The 21,576-nt window shown below is 40.3% G+C and overlaps 1 protein-coding gene across 23 annotated transcripts in view; it reads left to right on the top strand.

Moving 5' to 3' along the window:
- The window catches only part of TENM3 (teneurin transmembrane protein 3), a 2,294,790-nt gene that overhangs the window by 2,211,105 nt on the left and 62,109 nt on the right, over window positions 1-21,576 (top strand). For all 23 annotated transcript variants that reach the window (XM_075930244.1, XM_075930245.1, XM_075930247.1 and 20 more), the window contains 5 exons: window positions 4,034-4,250; window positions 5,658-5,777; window positions 6,238-6,499; window positions 16,206-16,473; window positions 17,029-17,172. In XM_075930244.1, coding sequence (XP_075786359.1) covers window positions 4,034-4,250; window positions 5,658-5,777; window positions 6,238-6,499; window positions 16,206-16,473; window positions 17,029-17,172 — 1,011 coding nt within the window. The remainder of the gene's footprint in view (window positions 1-4,033; window positions 4,251-5,657; window positions 5,778-6,237; window positions 6,500-16,205; window positions 16,474-17,028; window positions 17,173-21,576) is intronic.

A 21,576-nucleotide genomic window follows, 5' to 3' on the forward strand; every position in this document is an offset into this window, starting at 1 on the left:
CCTTCTCATTTAGAAAAATTGCTCCTGCATTACACTACATAAAAATTACCAATATTTTACCATTATCCTGTATGTGGAATTTTCATGTAAGTCAATTGTGGTTTCATATAAAACTCATCATCTGGTTATAGCTCAAAGTAAAGTAAAATTTACATGTAAGGATCTCACTTATCTTCTGAAATGAAAGTGAAGTCTTTTTTCTCAGTTGCAATCAGTTTATCTTGAAAAACAACTCCACATACAGTCCAAGGAGCTATAGGGACTGAAATATCTATTAGGAGTGTGTAGATCTTGGAACTTCATCAAAAGAAAGAGTTGCTTGGGCCAGAAGCCTACAGAGCTTATTTCTGCAGGAGAAAATATGCAAGCTTTATCAGTTCTACAGGTTCGCCAGGCCATTTAAAAACTCAGCAGGCACTCAGTCCCAGCAGCAACCTTCTGTGGCATTTTATAGCACTGATTTATACAATAACAACCTGGTTTACCTCTCATTAAAGTCAGTGGGAAAACTCTCGCTGATTAAATAGGAGATTTGGATTGGGTCCTGTCTGAGCTATATATGACCATGGAAACAGTCAGAAAGAGCAGGAACTTTGACTAATCACGAGAGTTGACTTACAGCAAAATGAATCCATACTACATGCCTTTACTACTGCCTGATTCCATAGTATATAAAATGACACAAGGAATGTCAGTTATGGGGATTAAGTGGTAGTGCCATCTTTCTTGGCCAGTTTTACAGAATTTAATTCTTAAGTGTACCTTTGAGAAATATTTCCCCATAAATCTATTTAATTGATGCTTCTGTTTTAAAAGGGGCTCTTAATTTGAGCTTGCCAGTTTGTGGGTCTCATCTATACCATATTTTTAATTTACTGTACAAGTTTTCCAGTGGGTAAGGGCAGGGCAATGGGACAAAACACACCCTTGGGGAGTTCTGACTCCTCTCTCTCTCTCTCTGCCTTTTATTAATCTCCAGAGACAGTAGTTCTTAAAACAAGACTGCATCCTGCTGCAGTTTTGTCCGTGTCTCATCTAAGGAAAAAGCAAAGCTAGCCAAGATTTTCATTACAAGATTTAAACTTCACAAATGGATGAGGATTTTCTTTACAAATAAATGTACATGAAATAGTAACTTATAGCTAGAATCAAAAATACAAAATACTCATCTTGAATAGGTGATAATTATTGAATAGGCTGGAACATCCTTGGTTTCCCTGTATTTTTCTCTTTTAAATCGAATAAATATAGCAGCTACTATTTTTAGACTAATCTAAAATATATCAATGATTTTGTTGAGCTATTCCACCAATACTATTTTACTTTGTGATACAGAGGGCAATAGACAGACAACTTAGTGGCACTAGAAAGCACTAGCTATATAAGAGAGAGCGGGAGAATGAAAAATGTTCTCTTAAGTTGTAGAGAGCCAGATTCATAACCATCCGTCACTCGCTTGGGCAAGTTGCTGATAAACTCCACAGAAAAATAACAAACAGTGTGTACCTGTATCTTGGCTGGTGAAAATGAGATTCTTTTTCTGATTGATGTTAGCAGAGAGGCTTGTAAAAATGCATTTCCAGCTGATTAGTTCAGAAGATGTCAATCTCATGCAGTTTTATGACCTGCAGACTACACACCAGATGTACATTTGCTTTTTATAAACTAACAAAGATGAATGACTAAATTTGCACATACCTCTTTGGCAACTGTACCAAATATTGCCTGAGGGAAGGTATAGAAGTGTAAAAATCAAAACAAAGCCTTTAACCGTGACTGTACGGGGTTTTGACACTGACCTGGTAGTTCAGACAAAACCAGTATGGTTTTAACAGAATCAAGCTGAAGAAAATCTTTCCAGATAGTATCAGTAACGCTACATTTTAAATTCAATGTATGATCTGAGTCTTTATTCCTTTAACACTCCTGAAGTGACCATTGATGTTGGTTGACTGAACTGGGAGTTTTTTGTGAGCAAAAAAACAGGTGATCAGGCCCTTAATACTCTACCAGCACATTAATTCTCTTCCATGTACAGGTTGAATCTCTCTTATCCAGGACTCTCTGTTCTGGCAACATCTGTGGTCCAGCAGGACCTCCAGATATTGCTGGACCAGAGAGCCCCTGGACCAAAGGGCTGGGTGGCCACGGGGCTGGCCACAGAAGCCCTAGGACAGTGGAGCTGTGGCAGCTCTGGCAGTCCAGTTAGCAGAGCCATGGCAGCCATGGGAGCCCCGAGGAGTGGAGCCACAGCTGCCCTGGGGTACCAGAGCCTGGTGACTTCAGGCCAGCGGAGCCACAGCAGCTACGGCAACCCAGGGTAGCGCAGCTGCAACAGCCCTGGTGGCCCTGAGGAGCGGAGCCTGGTGGCTCCAGAGCAGCAGATCGACAGCAGCTCCAGCAGCCCCGGGATAGCTGAACCCCAGTGGCCCCGGTGGCTGGAGCCACAGCTGGTGCATTAGTCCCGATGCCCCAAGCCCTGGTGGCCCTGGAACCAGGAAGCCACATCAGTCCTTGGATAATGGAGCCCAGCAGCCCCAGGGAGTGGACCTGACGGTCTCAGAGCTGGGATCCTGGAGCTGTGGCAGTGTCAATGCCCAGTGACCCTGGGGCTGCAGAGCTGCAGCAGCCCTGGTAGAGTCCCAGCGGTCCCTGAGGACTGGAACTGTGGCAGCCCTGGGATGAGCCTGGTGGCCTTGGGGCAACAGAGCTACAGCAGTGGGGACTGGCCAATAGATCTGGGAGTTGGTCTGGTGGGGGCAAGGGAGCTCCATTAGGTCTGCTGATGGACCCCAGGAGAGCCCAGAGTCTCATCAGCAGAGGGATGTAATTGGCCTCCCCTGGTCTGGCAGCCTCATTCGGGACCAGTCGGGTCCCAAGGGTGCCAGACCAGGGAAGGTACAACCTGTAGTACCGAATTCTTAAACAAAATGCAGCATTAGCTACATTTGGAAGAAAACTTTACTTATAATGCATGAATATTACCATACCTCCTGTGTGTGTTGGTCTAATGTTAATATAAAGCTAGCTGTTTTGTAAATGAAACTATCATACACTTCCTCAAGCTGCTGTATCAGCGTTTTCCATTCTTTGGTAAAACACAATCCTCTCTCCTTATCTAAATGGAATGATAATGTGCCTGTGCTATTTCAGCCTTTCTGCTCTTTAGGGGAAAACAATTATCAGCTCTATGATACTATATTACATTACCTAGAAAACTTTCTGCACCTGACATTTCCAGTTTTGTTTTACTTGCAGCTAATTAAAGAGTTATCTGTTTGAGTTTGATTTTAATCCCCTTCAGCGTATTAGATATCTAGAGAAGACAAGTTTAATCTTTATCGTTTGTGAATGCAGTTAACCTATACATGAAAAAATATCCACAGGTATATGTTTCTGTTCACTAACATTCATCATCAGCTGCTCAGGAATGAAATGTTTCACATAGATCTTCTCGCATACATTTTATGCAAAAGACTTGTGGAGATTACCTTTGCCAGTAGCAAGAAACCCTTTCTTCCAAAGTTTTAAAAAAATCTAGCTTGATAAACATTGTTTAATATTTAAAGCTACGGGCAGAACAGATACATTATATAGTTTCAAGAAAGCAGCCGAGTGGGAGTTACCTGTTTCTCTTCCTTGCATACCAGATAACCTTACATAAAAGCTACTTAACCCCCCATAAAAAGTATTTAATATTTATAAGTTAGTGATGCCTGTAGAGTCTAAAGGCTGTGTTTTGTTTTAAATAAGCAAAATCTTAGTGCATATTCTTAAGATAGGGACTAAACCTGCAAGATGCTGAGTAGCTTCAACACCCTTTGATTTCCGTACAAGATTGAGAGCCCAGTATAAAATTGGGCCTTTAATTTCTTGAAAGTGAATTCTTAAACATCTTAACTACTAACATTCTTTCATACTGTAATAGTTATTAAATCTTTCTGTGTGTATGAAAATTGTGTCTAATTGCTCATTCAGATATCAAAGAACGGGAAGAAGTATTTGTTAATTTGTCTGAATTTCTTCACTACAGATGGATTAATTGATTGCATGGATCCAGACTGCTGCTTGCAGAGTTCCTGCCAAAATCAGCCCTATTGTCGTGGACTGCCTGATCCCCAAGATATCATTAGCCAAAGCCAACAATCACCATCTCAGCAAGCAGCCAAATCTTTTTATGACCGGATTAGTTTTCTTACAGGCCCAGACAGCACTCATGTAATACCTGGGGAAAGTCCTTTCAATAAGAGGTGAATGTGAATAAATCAGTCTTTCAGGAACATAAATGAATTTTTGAAGTGTATATGTGCTTTATGTTGTTAGGAGGGTCCCTGCAATTGTGATATTTTGTGGACTTTCAATAAATGCATCATTTACTTTTTTTTAAAATCTATTAATATGACTATTTTACTACTTACAAAAATTCCAATTGCCAGTACTAGCAAGTTACATACACTTTGCCACGTTCACACCTGGGCCATTCAAGATTAACTACATCTTGGTTTATTTGGGTTAGCTCAGTTGACAATATATCAAAACAATGAAACTGCCCTCAGAAGGAAAGGCAAGAGGGCACTTCTTAAGCTGAGAACTGTAAATAATAAACATTGTAGCTGTGTCTACACTGCACCCCTTTTCCGGAAAAGGGATGCAGATTAGACACCTCAGAATAGAAAAATCCGCGGGGGATTTAAATATCCCCCGCGACATTTGCATTTACATGGCTGCCGCTTTTTTCCGGCTTGGGGATAAGCCGGAGAAAAGCGCCAGTCTAGACGTGATTCTCCAGAAAATAAGCCCTTTTCCAGAGGATCTCTTATTTCTACTCTCAAGAGATCCTCCCGAAAAGGGCTTATTTTCCAGAGAATCACGTCTAGACTGGCACTTTTCTCCGGCTTATCCCCAAGCCAGAAAAAAGCAGCAGCCATGTAAATGCAAATGCCGTGGGGGATATTTAAATCCCCCACGGAATTTGCAGTTCCGAAGTCTACATTAGCATCCCTTTTCCGGGAAGGGATGCCAATGTAGACACAGCCTATGAATTAATGTAATAGGACTGTTAAGTGCATGACCGTACAGTTGCATGCACAGTTTGACTAGTTCTTTTACAGAGTAGTGATGCCCACCCTAAAAATAAACCAGTAATTGAAAGCAGTTGTCTTATATCGCACTGAGTGAAAGAAGATGACTTACACTAGCATTCCTGATTCTGCAGTTAGTAACACTAATGCAATTGGGCATCACAGTTGATTAAAAGTTGGTGTACAAATGTTCTTTATTGCTCTTTTTAAATTTTACACTTCTTGGTCCCACAGAGTTACAGATTGCCTTGTAATTAATTGGAAAGTACATTTTTTCTTTACGAAAGTGCCAGAGATACGACTTTCAGAAGGAAAAGTTTATAAGTTTTTAAAAATGCACCCCGAAATTACAGGGCATGGTAACTCTCTAAATACAATCTGCACCAAATTAAAACAGGACAAATATAGAAGCAGCTAGAGAATGTAAATTAGAGAGCAATGTCTTGGAAGTGTTTCAGCATTGATTACATAGCTCCTATGTAATGGTATGCTTGTTTTAAGTTATATTGTTGATAATCAAGCTAGTAATATCTCAGAAAATAAATGCATATTCTAATTCAGCATCTTTTCCCACAGCCTTGCATCTGTCATCAGGGGCCAAGTATTAACTGCTGATGGAACTCCGCTCATTGGAGTTAATGTTTCCTTTTTACATTATCCAGAATACGGTTACACAATCACTCGCCAAGATGGAATGTGAGTTTGCTGCCACCCATTTCTCTGATTAGAATACGGACACTGTATTTTTACTTAGAGAGGCTTGTTACACCAGGAGTTATTGTTTGTGGATTTAAAAATGTAGACCTGAAAAGAAAATTGTAGACACTATTACTTCCAGCTGTTCCTTTTGTAAATATTGTAGAAAACAATCATAAGACATTTTCTTATGCGTTGATTGTCTTTTAATTATAATTTTGAGAAAGGGAAAATGTTCTTGTTTATTTGAACATAGAGGCCATATTCCCCACTCTCTTACCCCATTTTACACTAATGTAATTTGATTAACTTCTCCATTGCTTCCAGTGGAGTTAAACTGGCATAAAATGAGAGCAGCAGGATGAAGACTTCAGATCTATAAAATACAAACTGTAAATAGCTTTGCACAGTATGTGACTTCTGTTTATACTCTGCTGAATAATGCTACAATTTCTTTTAGGTTTGACTTGGTGGCAAATGGTGGTGCCTCACTAACTCTGGTGTTTGAACGATCACCATTCCTCACACAATATCACACAGTGTGGATTCCATGGAATGTCTTTTATGTCATGGATACCCTGGTCATGAAGAAGGAAGAGAATGACATTCCCAGCTGTGATCTGAGTGGATTTGTGAGGCCAAACCCTGTCATTGTGTCATCACCTTTATCTACCTTCTTTAGGATTTCTCCTGAAGACAGTCCCATTATCCCTGAGACACAGGTACAGTGTGCTTCAAGCTAAATAATATTTTCTATTGGGTGTATTTTAAATTGACATAAAGAAGACATAAACTTCTGATTTATAATAAAGAATGATGAATAAATCCTGCATGTGAATAAATCAATGTTGATATTATTTAGTCAAAATCAGGTGCATGAAAGTATCACACATGCAAATACCTGACTTGTACACCCTAGGGGTGCCAACTTTCTAATTGCACAAAACCAAACTTCCTTGACCTACCCCTAGAAAACAAGGCCCTGCCATCGCCCTTCTCTGAGTTTTCACCCTCTGCTCCTTTCCTCTGTTGCTTGCTTTGCCTTTTTTTTTTGTGAGGATTTTCTGCTAAAAATAGCTATTTTGTTTGTTTGCTTGCTTGCTTCATTATAATTTATGTCAAACGTGTTCATAGCTCTTCAGGAAGAAATGTCCTTGCTTCCTGATGGGAACTTAGCAGGTGCAATTAAAATTTGTTGTATTTAGAGCTTTTGCAAAATGGACAAAACTACTAAATGCCAGTTCATGGTAGGAACTGGTGAAGTGTAAACAAATTACAATTAAATACATTTAAGACTAGATTATGCTACCCAGTATATGCTTTAATCCTTCACTTAGGTCAAAAATTATTTGCATAATACAATCCATTCCAAAACAGCTCTGATTTTCATGTTGCAACAGCCAGAGAGGCTGACAGATTTGCCAGGCCACTAAGCAGGGTGTGTATTTGGGGGGGTGGGGTGGCGCTGTGCTTCTTAAGGGGGTGGAGCCTCAGACAAAAGGGGCAGGGCTCGGGCAACCAGCTCTCAGCGCTGCCTCGAGTGCACCTCATGGTAATCCAGTGACAATTTAAAGGGTCGGGGGCTCTGGCCACCACTACAGCCACGCTAACAGCAGCCAGAAGCCTCAGACCCCAAGGCAATTGCCCCCTCCCTCTGATCCATCAGCAGACCTGGTGGCAGCAATGATAGATTTGTTTCCAAAAGTGATAGGTAATGACAAATATATTATAAAATAAGATAAAAGTAACCATGTATAGTGCTAGTTGTAAAGAACCTTAAAAGGTCTTTATTATATATGCATATATTTTTTTTAAAAAGCCATCTTCATACATAGCTTATTGTTTGACCTGTCCTAATGTGAGCACTTTTTGATTAAGTTAAAACACTAATTATACATGCAGAAAGCTAATAATTAAACTGTTGTTTTCTCCACTTAATGTATACACATGTATCCTATTTCTGCTAATGGAAGTTATACAAATATTTCAAGAAATAATATACACCATAAGGGTCAGGTTCTCATCTCACAAGTACCGTGCATAATGCTACATCACCCCGTATAAAATCAGATTTGTGGCTTATGCTATTAAAAAAACTATTCATTAAATTTCTGAGGGATGCTTTCCATTATTTTTCTGAAAAGAATCAAAGCCAGATTTACTATAGGAGAGATTGGAGTTGGCACGGAAAATATAGAGGAGCCATTCCCCAGTTCCCTGCTAATCTGCCATCCTGCTAATGTGGATTGGCAACACTCAGCACCACACTCCAGGGAGAATGGTATGCTGCATTAACCATAGATATAACGCTTCATCATCCCTTAAAGGTACTGTTTCCGAAGACTAGTTTAGAAATCTAACTGCTACTTTAGGTGCCTAAATCTCAGAATCAGCCACTGAGCCCTTTAGGCAACTAAATTTGCTGAGCTCCTAAATGATTGCAGTAAAAATCCCCCAGGCACCTATGTGTCTGCCTGAGCATATGTGCACTGAAGCCCCTCACTAGGCATCCAGACGGCCAAGCCCCAGAGTGTTCCACAGACTGGAGAAAGATATTCATTCTCCCAGTTAGCTTGCCTGCAGGGCCTGATCTGGTAAGCACACTCAGAGCGCTAACTGGAATGGCTCCTAATAAGTGAGCTTTGCAGTTAGGCACTGCTGCATCCTCCTAACTTATAGTTCAGGGATTAAGGTACTTGCAGGAGATGTGGCAGACCCCCAGTTCTAGTCCTGCTGCCTCAGGGGAGAAGGGATTTAAAGAGGAAGCTGTTCTCTGTCAAATGATGCAACAGCGGGGCTATGGGATATTCTAATGTGGCGCTCTTTCAATCTTTCCTGTTGAAGCTGTTTCCCTGTGAATAAGAATAATTGGAGTGGGAGTACTGGATCATGGTATGACACTTCTCATAGTTCCTGAGACTGTTTATTCCCCCTCTCTCAGTGAGAGAGAGACTTTCTGGTGCTAAACTTGGGGTCGGCTCCCTGCCATCCTAATTTGTTTGCCCACTTAAACAATTGCCTCAGGCTCTGCCTTCTGCTTAGCTTTTCAGATTAGCAGTAGGAGTGTCTTAGCCCCTAAGTCACTGTGAACACCTCCCCCCAGTAGTAGCTTGCCCCTGTCACTGAAAACACTCAGAAATGACCAGGTATGCTGCCTCTAGAGAAACAGCATACACTCTGCTAGACTGGTACACGTGTGAAATAATCATAATTTTATTATCAAAGATTGTGATTTAAGGTTAATGAGTAGGGATAACAAATGGAAATATAAATTGTTACATCTAAAACAAGTATAATGTGTCAGAGTCTAAACTTAATGTTCTTTGAGTGCTGGTCCCTACGGATATTCCTTCATGGCCACACACGTGCCCAGAGTCAGAGGATTCTTGTCAGCTATGTTTGTTGATTTGCAAGGGTGCCTCCAACTTGGGAAAAAAAGGCAGAATGGACTGGGCACTTCTCCAGTTTCTTTTTACCGCATGTTTTGGGTTGGCACCTGCAATATCTGGAGTTTTATCTTCATTTAACCTTTGATCTGTAAATACATACGTATATATTTTATAAAATGTTTTAGAGTTTTATCTGATCATTGTAGCTAAATTTGATGGTTTAATAGTTAGATTGTCAATCAAGAGGAATTCCTCTCCATCTTGAACTATGCCCAGGAATATGGGCTTCAAATCTGTGTTTTCTGTCCATGTTGCTTCTCGCTCAATGGTGACCATTAATGCTGCCTTGACTGCCTTGGGATTCTGCGCATATCTGCCACTTGTTCCCTGACTTTAGACTCAGGGAATCTAACCTCGCAGATCTTTTACCAGTTTCTTGTCGTGAGGGCAGAGAGCATTCTCTTAAATATGAGAGCAAATTTTCCTCTAAATCCACTTCAAAGAAGTCAGATGTGAGTTTACCTAAGTTGAGGAAATCGTCTTGCTCAGCCCATGAAGACTCAGGATGTCTTAAGTCTTAAGATTGTGACAAGAAAATCCTCAAATCCAGGACTCAGGCAGTACCAGACTACATCAACTATTCTTACATTCTGGGAACTGGTACTAACTATTCTTACATTCTGGGAACTGACAGCTCTGATAAAAGAGAACTATCAAGAGCTTCACCCACCACGATACAGGCTCTGCCTCATCTTCCTGTGTTACACACTAATTTCTCCAGCTCTGTTGGTTTAGGTTGACAAGACCCCCCTCACACTCCAGAGAGCAGAGTCTTATGCTCTACTTGATGACACTTATTCTCTAGCATCTCTTCTCTTCCATCACCACCAAATCCTTTCCTCACAACTCCACAAGGAGATGCAACTTGTGGGAAGAGTCCGTCTCCCATTCCATCATCTAGTCATGGCTTACTTCCAACGGAACCCATTAGTACCGCTAATGGATCTAGAATCAGCATTTTTTTCCTGAACTGTCATCTCTTCTAAGGTATGCCTGCCTGGACAATGGGCCTGGACTGGTCTGAAACCAACCTCCAAATCAGCACTTGCCTCAGAATTGTTTGTTTCCCATGCAGTGGGAACCACCACAACCAACCTTTGACCCATCTTATTGACCGTACAGGGCACCATAAGACTTGAACCATGCAGCATAATCAACGTGATCTAGACAGTCTATCCATCCCCAGCAAGAGGACAGCTCCTTCCTGCTCCCGTGGAAGAGCAAGATTATAAGATGGATCTGCTGGTACTGCCAAGATTGTCGTCTTCATCTCCCAATGAAGCAGTTGTTACAATGTATCAAGTCCTCCAACAACCATAAACAGTTCCAGGAAAGATTATGTTGGGTTGCAGAGGAGCTACAGATCTTACTTGAGGAAGGTTCAGGATCCTCCCTATAAATTCTCCAGTCCTCTAGGTCCAGCTAAATAGTACTTCTTGTTAATGGAGCTACGCTAGTACTGTCTGGCATTCCCCAGCCACCTGTGCCCTTATCCTCAAGAGGGCAGAAAAACTATTTTGTCCCAAGACAAAAGGGCAGACTTTCTCTTTTCTCATCCTGCCCCAAACTCTTTTGTTGTCAGGGCTGCCACAGACAGATTTAGACAACAATAGATCTACTCCAGATGATAAAGATTTAAATTACCTGCTTTATTGGGAGGGATAGTCTTCACTTCTACTAGACTTTAGTTCCAGGTGGCCAGTTACCAAGTATTAATGGCACGGTATGATTACCCTGACAGAAATGCAGGGGACTGGTCTAGAAGATCTCTAGTTCTTCCAGTACTATAGTTCTATGATTCCAAATTCACAGACTTCATCAACTAGCTTCTGCATCAGAACCGAGAGAGATTTCATACTCTCACTGAGAAAGCAAGTTGGTTACCAGGACCACTCTTCAATCACTAGTAGATGCAGCAGATACATATTCAATGACAGTGATTACTGCCATTGTGATGTGCCATGAATCATGGCTTCATACTTCAGAGAGTAGTTATTAACAGTTCACAATCCTGCTGGAAAGGCATAACAAGTAGGATTCTTCAGGGTTCTGTTTTGGGACCGGTTCTGTTCAATATCGTCATCAATGATTTAGATATTGGCATAGAGAGTATGCTTATTAAGGTTGCAGCTAATACGAAGCTGGGAGGGGTTGCAACTGCTTTGGGGGATAGGGTCATAATTCAAAATGATCTGGACAAACTGGAGAAATGATCTGAGGTAAATAGGATGAAGTTTAATAAGAACAAATGCAGGGTACTCCACTTAGGAAGGAACAATCAGTCTCACACTACAGAATGGGAAGTGACTGTCTAGGGAGGAGTACTGCAGAAAGGGATCTAGGGGTCATAGTGGACCACAAGCTAAATATGAGTCAACAGTGTGATGCTGTTGCAAAAAAGCAAACATGATTCTGGGATGCATTAACAGGTGTGTTGTGAGCAAGACACAAGAAGTCATTCTTCCACTGTACTCTGCGCTGATTTGGTCTCAGTTGGAGTACTCTGTCCAGTTCTGGTCACCACATTTCAAGAAAGATGTGGAGAAAATGGAGAAGGTCCAGAGAAGAGCAACAAGAATGATTAAAGGTCTAGAGAACATGACCTATGAAGGAAGACTGAAAGAATTGGGTTTGTTTAGTTTGGAAAGGAGAAGACTGAGAGGAGGCATGATAGTAATATTCAGGTATTTAAAAGGGTGTCACAAGAAGGAGGGAGAAAAATTGTTCTCCTTAGCCTCTAAGGATAGAACCATAAGCAATGGGCTTAAACTGCAGCAAGGGAGGTTTAGGTTGGCCATTAGGAAAAACTTCCTAACTGCCAGGGTGGTGAAACGCTGGAATAAATTGCCTAGGGAGGTTGTGGAATCTCCATATCTGGAGATATTTAAGAGCAGGCTAGATAGACATCTATCAGAGATGGTCTAGATGATACTGGGTCCTGCCATGAGGGCAAGGGACTGGACGCAATGACCACTCGAGGTCCCTTCCAGTTCTAGTGTTCTATGATTCATGAGGAGGTCTTAGAACACTCTGAATGACCAGTCCTTTGCTGAAACTCCTCTGTTCTCAAACACTAGAAAGGAGTCCAGGGCCACCCTCCACTCCCTGGGAATATATAAACATGCCTAAAGAGAAAATTTCATAGGCAATCATACATGCCTGGACCAACGACTCAACAGTTTTACCTCCAGCAGTCTTAAGAGTCACTGAGTTCAGAAGTTCCATTTCCCTGCCTCTTTGTGGCAACATCATCATTCCAATGCTGTAGCAACATCATCATCCCAATCTCAGCCCTCATGTAAATGATGTTCAAGAGTTGCAAACCAGCTACCATCTGCCAATTTCCATGCACCATTTAGCACTCTTTTTCCACATCTGGAGTACAAAAACCATGGTCAGGTGCGTACTAGACATCATCCATTCCAGCTATGTAACTGAATTTACTTCCCTGCCTCCTCCAAAACCTCCATGCTACACCCCTTTTCACCCTCCATTCTTAGGAGGAGATTCTCAAACAACATAACTACAAGTAGCTCTTTTCCCTACTTTAAACCTTGCCCTGGTATGTTTAACCCACCAAATTGCTGTGGGGATGAATCTTTCAGTGGCCCTGACAAAGAGCTATTTTAAAGTTGAAATTTAGTGACTTCCCTTCCCCATATGTTTCCATGACTCAGTACCACTGATGCTCAAAGGAATTAGGTTGATTCAGGGTTCTACTCTTTTCACTTACATTGGGTCGGGAAGTAGCATTTTTAGGGGTTTGAATTATATGCTGAAGAGACCAGTTAGCAGGTGTGTGTGGTCTTTATTCAGTTCTGTGGATGAGGGCTATTAAAGTAGTACTAGGGTCCAGAGCTCTCTTCCTTCTCTTCTGACTCTGCATTTTGTTCAGACGATGTTGGAAGAGTCCGCCTGCAAACGTTTATAAGAGGTGAAATACTGGCCCTATTGAACCCAGAGACAAAACTCCCATTGATATCAACAGGGACAGGATTTCAGCCAATGAATCTTATGTTACAGCTGTTAAATCATAACATCTGGAGACACTTGTGAATTTAGTATGAAATGTTTTAAATCCTTGTTCCTTGTAGTAAATACAATAAACTCCTAAGCCTGTATTTGTTTGGTCTTAATTGGCAGCCTAGCTGTTTATTTCCTGCTCACCGGATCTCTTACAATAATTTGAGAAGAAACCACAATGGAGCTTTTAAAGACTTTTCTTAATGTTTGGAGAACTTCATCCAGTTCTAAGTACATACCATTTCAACAAGTTTACTCTCTCACTCAAATATCTCCAGGGTTTATCCTCTACAGCTTGGGCCCATCAGTTTATTTTTTATACTGCAGAGAACTCTGTAATCTGTAAATATGCTGATTGCAGATGGGGATTCAGACCCCTTTTCCTGATCATACAAAGTGGGGTGTTTGAATGAGAGAGGTTATGGCAGCTTCTCCTGCTTCTGTTTGCAAGTAGGAGGTGCCTCACTCCAGCAGAGGGTTCCTGACTGTAAATTCCAAGCAAAGATGGCCACCTCCCACTGACCTAAATTTAGGTACCTAAGTCCTTTTGAGGGGCAATGCTTAGGATACACCTTATTCCTTGGCATTTCCCATGGTTAATATAAGCAGCACCTTGCTCAGCTTGCTGGCTAGGAGTCCTATTGTCAGATGACTAGATTCCATGCATTGTATGAGGCACTTGAGTGTATACCTCAGTACTATGGATTCTACAAAGCAGAGAGTGCCAAACTTTAGGAGTTGCAATGCTGAACCTAAACCCCCTCTGTGAATCTTGCCCTGGCAATAGTCAGTTTTTTAGCTCAGGAAGAAAATTGCCTTAACGAGGCAGCCACCCAAACCCACCGCAGAGCTCTGTGAAAATGCCCACCACCATGGCCTGTTTACTTTCTGTTCTCTCTCAGCTATGAGGGTGACGGATGCTTTGGCACTTAGCACTACTCATCTACTCTTTTTGCTTGCACGAGATTTGAGTAAACTTTGAGGCTAACAGGAATCATCACACTGTATTCATTTATGGATGTATTATTTCCCTTTGTTTCTCAAGTTTCTTTTTTCTCCCAGAAAGAAAACAGCATCTGTTAGTTCAGCTTTAAAGTGCAGCGTGGGAGTCCTTCAAACATCTTAGAGAGTTGTTTTGCCTTCAAGGTCTTTGTAAAGGAAAAGATCCTCTGTTGCTTATGTCTCTGTCTGGGTTTTTATATTTTTAGCCTGCAAAGACTTGTTTGCCCTACAGTTCAGAGGCTCATCCATTATATGCTCTGCATCTTGGGCCAATGCACTGCACAAGCAATTTTAAGAAGCAACACAAATATCACCAATTTTAAGCACTTTTTTTAACGACAGTACTGTATGTCACTTGCTGGCAGTGGTGAAGGGGGAAGAGCAGATGTTTAACAATTAACAATTGCTTATCAGTAATTGGGCTTGTCCTTGTAATCTGTTCCCCATCCTAGTCCTCCTTTCCTTTCTACTATGATACGAAATTCTACACAGTGTGGGAAGTTAGAGAAGAGAGCTGCTTGCCTATATATACCTGACTTAAATGACAGCCTTCTTCCATCCTTGATTCCTGTTAGATGAGCCAAGTTGCCGTCAGTGATAATTGGTCAGAGAGTGGTGAATGAGAAAAATATAGTTAATGCCACGTAAATCTTTCTTAATATAGTTTCCATCAGTTATTGGATATTATGACATGACATCTGTGTCCTCTTCAACTCAATAAGCAAGGTCCCTGGACCCTCTTAAACTGTAAACAGTTTTAAAATTACATCTGAGGATTTTTCTAGAGTAGATCTCCCATTGCCAGTTAAAGTGTTGAGTGAACTAAAGATGATGGACTATCTTAACCCATAGAAGGCAGAAACCTTTCATGTCCTACTACCATGCACAAACTCTAATTCTCAGTGGAGGGAGGAAACTTCTAAAAACAGAATTGAACCTTTCTGATTTGAGAAAGCAGTGAGATGATGTCAGAAGAGTGAAAATTGAGCAGGAAATATAGGGGAGCTTTCCTTAAGGCATCCTGCATCTCTGTCTTTGCAAAAAATGGAAGAAAGCTGTAGATATTAAATATTAAAATATTTACAATTCAAAAATAAGACTGATATTCAAAACCCATCCTATAAAACACAACTATTATTATTTTTAACTGTACTACAGTAATAAAGGCCCTAATCAAAACCTGGATCCCCATTGTGCTTGTGGCTGTATATCCCCATTGTAAGCAATAACTACCAATAAGCAATAACCAGAAAAGCTTATTATCTAAATAGACAATATAGACAAGGGATGGAAAAAAGGAATTATTTTTCTGTGCTAACAAGTATCTTCATAATTGCATTCTTAATTACAGTAAAATTGACTTGTCACAATGTATGGTTACTTAGGCTTGTTGTTGTTGTTGCTTCAAGAACCTTTTTTACCTCTGAGTGAACTAAGTGTTTATTCCAGAAGAGCGCTGTCAGATTCATGCAGGGACATGCAGGAGTGATTGCTGGGTCTCAGATGCCCAGCACTCACTTAGCTTTGATCAGGAGAGTGCTAGTTGTATCACAGTTACTGCATGCACTACAGATTCACAGCATGGAGCGTGGCTTCAGAAGAAGCTGTTTGCCCAGTGCACTTAGACAGAAAGAGGATGCTTCGCTGACAAAACTTGTGAGAAAAGAGATTGGAAATATTCTTCCAAAAAAGAGAGAGGTCTTTGCAAGGTCATGAGTCTTTGAAAGTTTGCAACAGAGTATAACAGCTACATAACAAAAAGACTTTAGGATGGATGTCTTCAAGAAGAAGCAAAACATTGTGATTTCTTTTGTTTTACTTATTAAAATGCAGACACTGATTCATTATGGGTTTTAATACACTATTGTTTGTGGTATGATTTTAAAATACTACTATATTCAGTTTAACCTGGAAATAATTTAAATTATTGTAATGTTTCTTTATCAACAATTAGGTACTTCATGAAGAGACTACAATCCCAGGAACTGATTTGAAATTATCATACTTAAGCTCCAGAGCTGCAGGGTATAAATCAGTTCTTAAGATCACCATGACTCAGTCCGTTATACCATTTAACTTAATGAAAGTTCATCTTATGGTGGCAGTGGTGGGAAGACTTTTCCAGAAATGGTTCCCTGCATCACCAAATCTGGCTTACACATTCATATGGGATAAAACGGATGCATACAACCAGAAGGTCTATGGCTTATCTGAAGCTGTTGGTATGTACAGAGTGATACTGTTTTAATGATGTGTGGTGTTGATTTAGAATAATAGTATTAATTTTAAATTTACCATATCTGTTCATCAGAAAGTATTTAGCATGACAGCACTGTAGTAAAATGTGTTAGAATGAAGCAAGGCAAACTTTTTTCTAATAAAATCTGTTTCAAAATGAAATAAGAGTACAAAGTGACTTTTACCAGAGAATAAAAACTAAACTTGAGGGTAGGCCCATTGTCGATAGTTTTTGTGGATCTCATTTTAAACACAGTGATAAATCAAAAGAAAACCATTCTTCACTATACTCCTCTTTTTGGATAGACTTAGTCTATTGCAGTCTTTAAAAACAAGATCATTTTAATCATCTGAAATTACTTCTTTAAATTGTGAAATTTTTTAACAATATCTGTATGATAAATGAGATATAGTTTTAAAATTTGTGATGGCAGAAAGGTCACAAACTTATAGTATAGGACTATAAAGGCAATTTTTCAACAAAATTTCATTTTTCAAGCATGGTTTAGAATATAAAATGGGATTTATTATTATTCCAGTGTCTGTAGGTTATGAATATGAGTCTTGTTTGGATCTAACTCTCTGGGAAAAGCGGACTGCCATTTTGCAGGGATATGAACTGGATGCCTCTAACATGGGTGGTTGGACATTGGATAAACATCATGTGTTAGATGTTCAGAATGGTAAGGATATATTCTTGTCATTGTTAATTTTAATGTTTTATTGTCATGGCCTTACTTTAAACACATTTGTTATAATTAGTCAAATATTTTACTTGGGTTAAAAAAAGTACCATACCTGAGTAAAGTAGGAAATAATTGAGTATTTTATGTGTGTTAAATGCTCCATGATTTACAGTTCATGCCATATTTCTCCCTTATAAAATGACATAAGCCTTTGGAATTTTACTTAACAAAAGTGTCCCAATGAAAAGTATGTTACTAATTTTTTTTATTTATAAAATTTTATCTTCATACCAATCTTCAAACCTTCTATTGATATGTATTTAATATTTTAATGTGCGTATGTGTGCGACACTAAGGAGGCCCTGGTTTTTTAAAAATCATGCCTAAGTGTAATCCTTCTGCCTGATAGAGTTGGCACCAACGAGGACTGAGTTCAGTACCTAGGGATTTCTTTCCAACAGTACACCACCAAAACTGGCTCTTCACACACACTATTGATCTGGCACTCACCAGCCGCCCCGCTGGTCACACTGGTCCTCACCAGCCACCCCATTGGCCATACTGCTCCTCACCAGTCACTCCACGCCAATGTCTTCAGGGCTTCCCCACTTAATTCAGCTCTCTGTGATTTCATCTTTCAGTAGGGAAGCCTCACTGCTAGCGCACACTAGACAGTCATCTTGCCTCAGAAACACTGTCCCAAATCATGCACCAAAACTCTCCATTGAGTCTAAATTAGCTTGGTTAGTATACCATAGAGCAGTGTTTCCCAATTTTATTTGGCCGTGGAACCCTTTTAAACTCGAAATAATTTTGCGGAACCCCTAATAACAGTTTCATATATGGAGCTGAAAAGTAAACCACAAAAAAGAAAGGATAACAATAAATAAATGCTAAACAAGGTCATGATATGTAGATTAATCTATCATAGTCAATTTATATTTGTCATGGTTGTATTTTAAATACAAGAATCACGCGACTATACAGAAGTAAAGTATTCACGAGAGCACTGCTTGCACACTCCCATACAAGCAAATGGTTTGACAGCTGAAGCTTTGACTTTGTCCGACACGGTGCTAGTATATTCATATTCAGTCACCGACATGATCCACGCTCCCTGAGACTGAGTATGGGGATTTACAGTGGTATATAACATGCGATCGCACCACTGACTGACTGTGCGCGCAGCGCTAAGTAGTGACATCATCGTCCCCACTCTCTGGCTAAGCTGGCTCTACACAAGGACACTTATCATGGCAAACACAAATGCAAATTGTTTTAAATAAAATTCATAAATGCTTAAATAATAATTTAAAAAATCATGAAATGTTACTGTAATGGAATTTTCTCACGGAACCCGCATCTTCACTTTGCGGAACCCCGGGGTTCCGCGGAACCCCATTTGGGAAACACTACCATAGACAGAGGAAGAGTGACCTAATGTCGGGGGCCCTTACACAGGGCCCATACCACCAGTTACAAATATCTGTCCCCAACCCATCTCAACTCAGTGGGCCTCTGGCTTAGCAGGTGCTGTTCAGTTGATGGTGAGTCCCTTCATTGGGGTATGCCAGGTACAGTTCTACTGCCTTCAGTTCACACAACCCATTAAATGTTAGGTTGACCTAACATTTAACTAGTTAATTGACTAAGCAGGACCTGGGGTGGGGACTGCTCCAGCCCAACTTCCACCAGCAAAATGAAATTAGACGGGTTGCAATGTGATCATGATGCACTGTACTCTTACAAAAAGCATGTTTTGGGTCTTCTTCAAACACTGTGTTGGGACACCAATTTAGTACTGACCTTGTGTCTGTTGACACCACAGTTAAAGATGCAGTTGCAGTCCAAGTAGATGTACCCACTCTATTTTTAATCCATCACAGAAGTGAAAATTCTGACACACGGACTTAGGAGGGGCCAACAACCTGATTTTTTTCACTGTATAGAATCATAGCATCCTAGGGCTGGAAGAGACCTCAGGAGGACATCAAGTCCAGCCCTCTGCCCAAAGCAGGACCAACCCCAACTAAATCATCCCAGCCAGGGCTTTGTCAAGCTGGGACTTAAAAACCTCTAGGGATGGGCATTTACTACCTAGGGAACCCATTCCAGTATTTCGCCACCCTCCTCGTGAAATAGTTTTTCCTAATATTCAATCTAGATCTTCCCCACTGTAACGTGAGACCTCTGCTCCGTCTTCTGCCATTCATCACTACTGAGAACAGCCTCTCTCTCCTCTTTGGAACCTTTCTTCAGGTAGTTAAAGGCTGCCATCAAATCCCTCCTCACCCTTCTCTTCTGCAGACTACATAAACCCAACTCCCTCAGCCTCTCTTTGTAGGTCATATGCTCCAGCCCCCTAATCATTTTGCTTGCCTCTCCAATGCATCCACATCCTTTCTATACTGGGTGTCCCAGAATTGGACACAATTCTCCAGATGTGGCCTCACCAGAGCCGAATAAAGGGGAATAATCACTTCTCTAGATTCTGCTGGCAATGCTCCTCCTAATGCACCCTAATATGCCATTAGCCTTCTTGGCTACAAGGGCACACTGTTGACTCTCATCCAGCTTCTCATCCACTGTAATCCCCAGGTCCTATTCTGTTGAACTGCTGCTTAGCCAGCCGGTCCCCCCTGTATTAGTGCTTGGGATTCTTCTGTCCCAAGTGCAGGACTCTGCACTTGTCCTTGTCGAACCTCATCTGATTTCTTTTGGCCCAATCCTCCAATTTGTCTGGGTCACTCTGGACTCTAACCCTACCCACTAATATATCTACTTCTATCCCTAGCTTAGTGTCATCTGCAAATTTGATGGTGCAATCCATCCCCTCATCCAGGTCATTAATAAAGATGTTGAACAAAACTGGCCCTAGAACTGATTCTTGGAGCACTCTGCTTGAAACTGACTGCCAGCCAAACATCGAGTTGTTGATCACTACCCATTGGGCCCAACAATCTAGCCAGCTTTCTATCTACCTTACAATTCATTTATCCAATCCATATTTCCTTAACTTGCTGGGAAGTATATTGTGGGATCTTGACTACTATTGTTACTTCACTGCAATTACACCTTACTTTGTGGTGTATACATACCCTGAGAGGGAAGAATGCCACTTCCAACAGCATTTGGGTCTTTTGTGGAGGTTTCCTATATATGTGTTGGCTCAATTTGATCCTACTTAGCTGGTGTCATATGATAGGTCATAACCTAACTGCTACTGCTAAATAAAAGGAAAATAATACAACTACTTTTTAAATTTAAATGGGTTAGAAAAGAACCATACAAAATTCTGAAGATACTTGCAAAAATGCATGTTTTATTTAGTTTGGTTGTTTAAATTATGAGATTGTTTCTATTCACAAGGTGAATTGATTGTGGCTTTAAATTATGTTCAAGAGTAGATTTGACAAGTCTGACTCTTCAAAGTGACATGTGTCTAATTGAATAAAGGACATAGTTATTTGTAATGACAAGGTGGATGAGCTGGAGAAATTTATGCAGAGGGGAGTAGAGATGGTGACAGGTGTTTGTATGGACATCCTGAGCCACTGCAATAAATATTCTAATGTTCATCTTTCCGTTCTATGGTAATAGAGATGAAAAATGAAGGACCAATTTTTCAAAGTAATGACAGAATAAATCATGTGCACTAGTGCAGAGTGCTGACTTGTAGGAGTCCTCTTATAAAAATTATAGAACTTAGCTATTTCAGCAAAATTATGGTTCCATGATTATTGCAAATGATGTAATCACAGGAAAGGGGATTTCAGATGCCATTAATGCATTCTTCCTCAGACTATTTACAAAAAACACACTCCATTTGCTAGTATGATGCTGCCTTATTTTGATTACTTTTCTTTAAGATTTTGTAAGCTTGTTTCATCCTTTATGATTTTATAATGCATATTTGCTCTGTTATTTAGCTCTAAAAATTGTATCACATTAAAAAAAAAGAAATTGAAGCAACCAAAAACAGTGTAAGTGAAAAAGCTAAGATATTTATTCCGATCTCTTTTCAACTTAAAAATTCTTTGGGGGGATGGAGTGAGAGGGGAGGGACTCACCTTCTCAAGTTTCTCCAAAATGTGTTTTTATCGGATTGATTGGTTTAACAGTGTCTTGCAAAAGAAGTGTTACCATAGGCACCAAAAACTGCTTTTGAAACTTTGTAATTAATCAGTAAAACATGTAGCACTATAAAGTACAAAATGACATGTGGTTTACATGGATTAAGCTTTATTGTGACATATGAGCAGAACAATAACAGCTGACCATCCGCACAGTAAATCTTGATGAGCCCAAATTCAAACCTAATTTTCTAATTATGAAAAATTTAACTTCAGCTATGCATTTTGCTTCCCACATTTTCTGCAGAGGCCATAAAAAAGTATTGCC

The sequence above is a fragment of the Pelodiscus sinensis genome, chromosome 5 (genome assembly GCF_049634645.1).
Source record: "Pelodiscus sinensis isolate JC-2024 chromosome 5, ASM4963464v1, whole genome shotgun sequence".
In the NCBI taxonomy this organism is placed as follows: Eukaryota; Metazoa; Chordata; order Testudines; family Trionychidae; genus Pelodiscus; species Pelodiscus sinensis.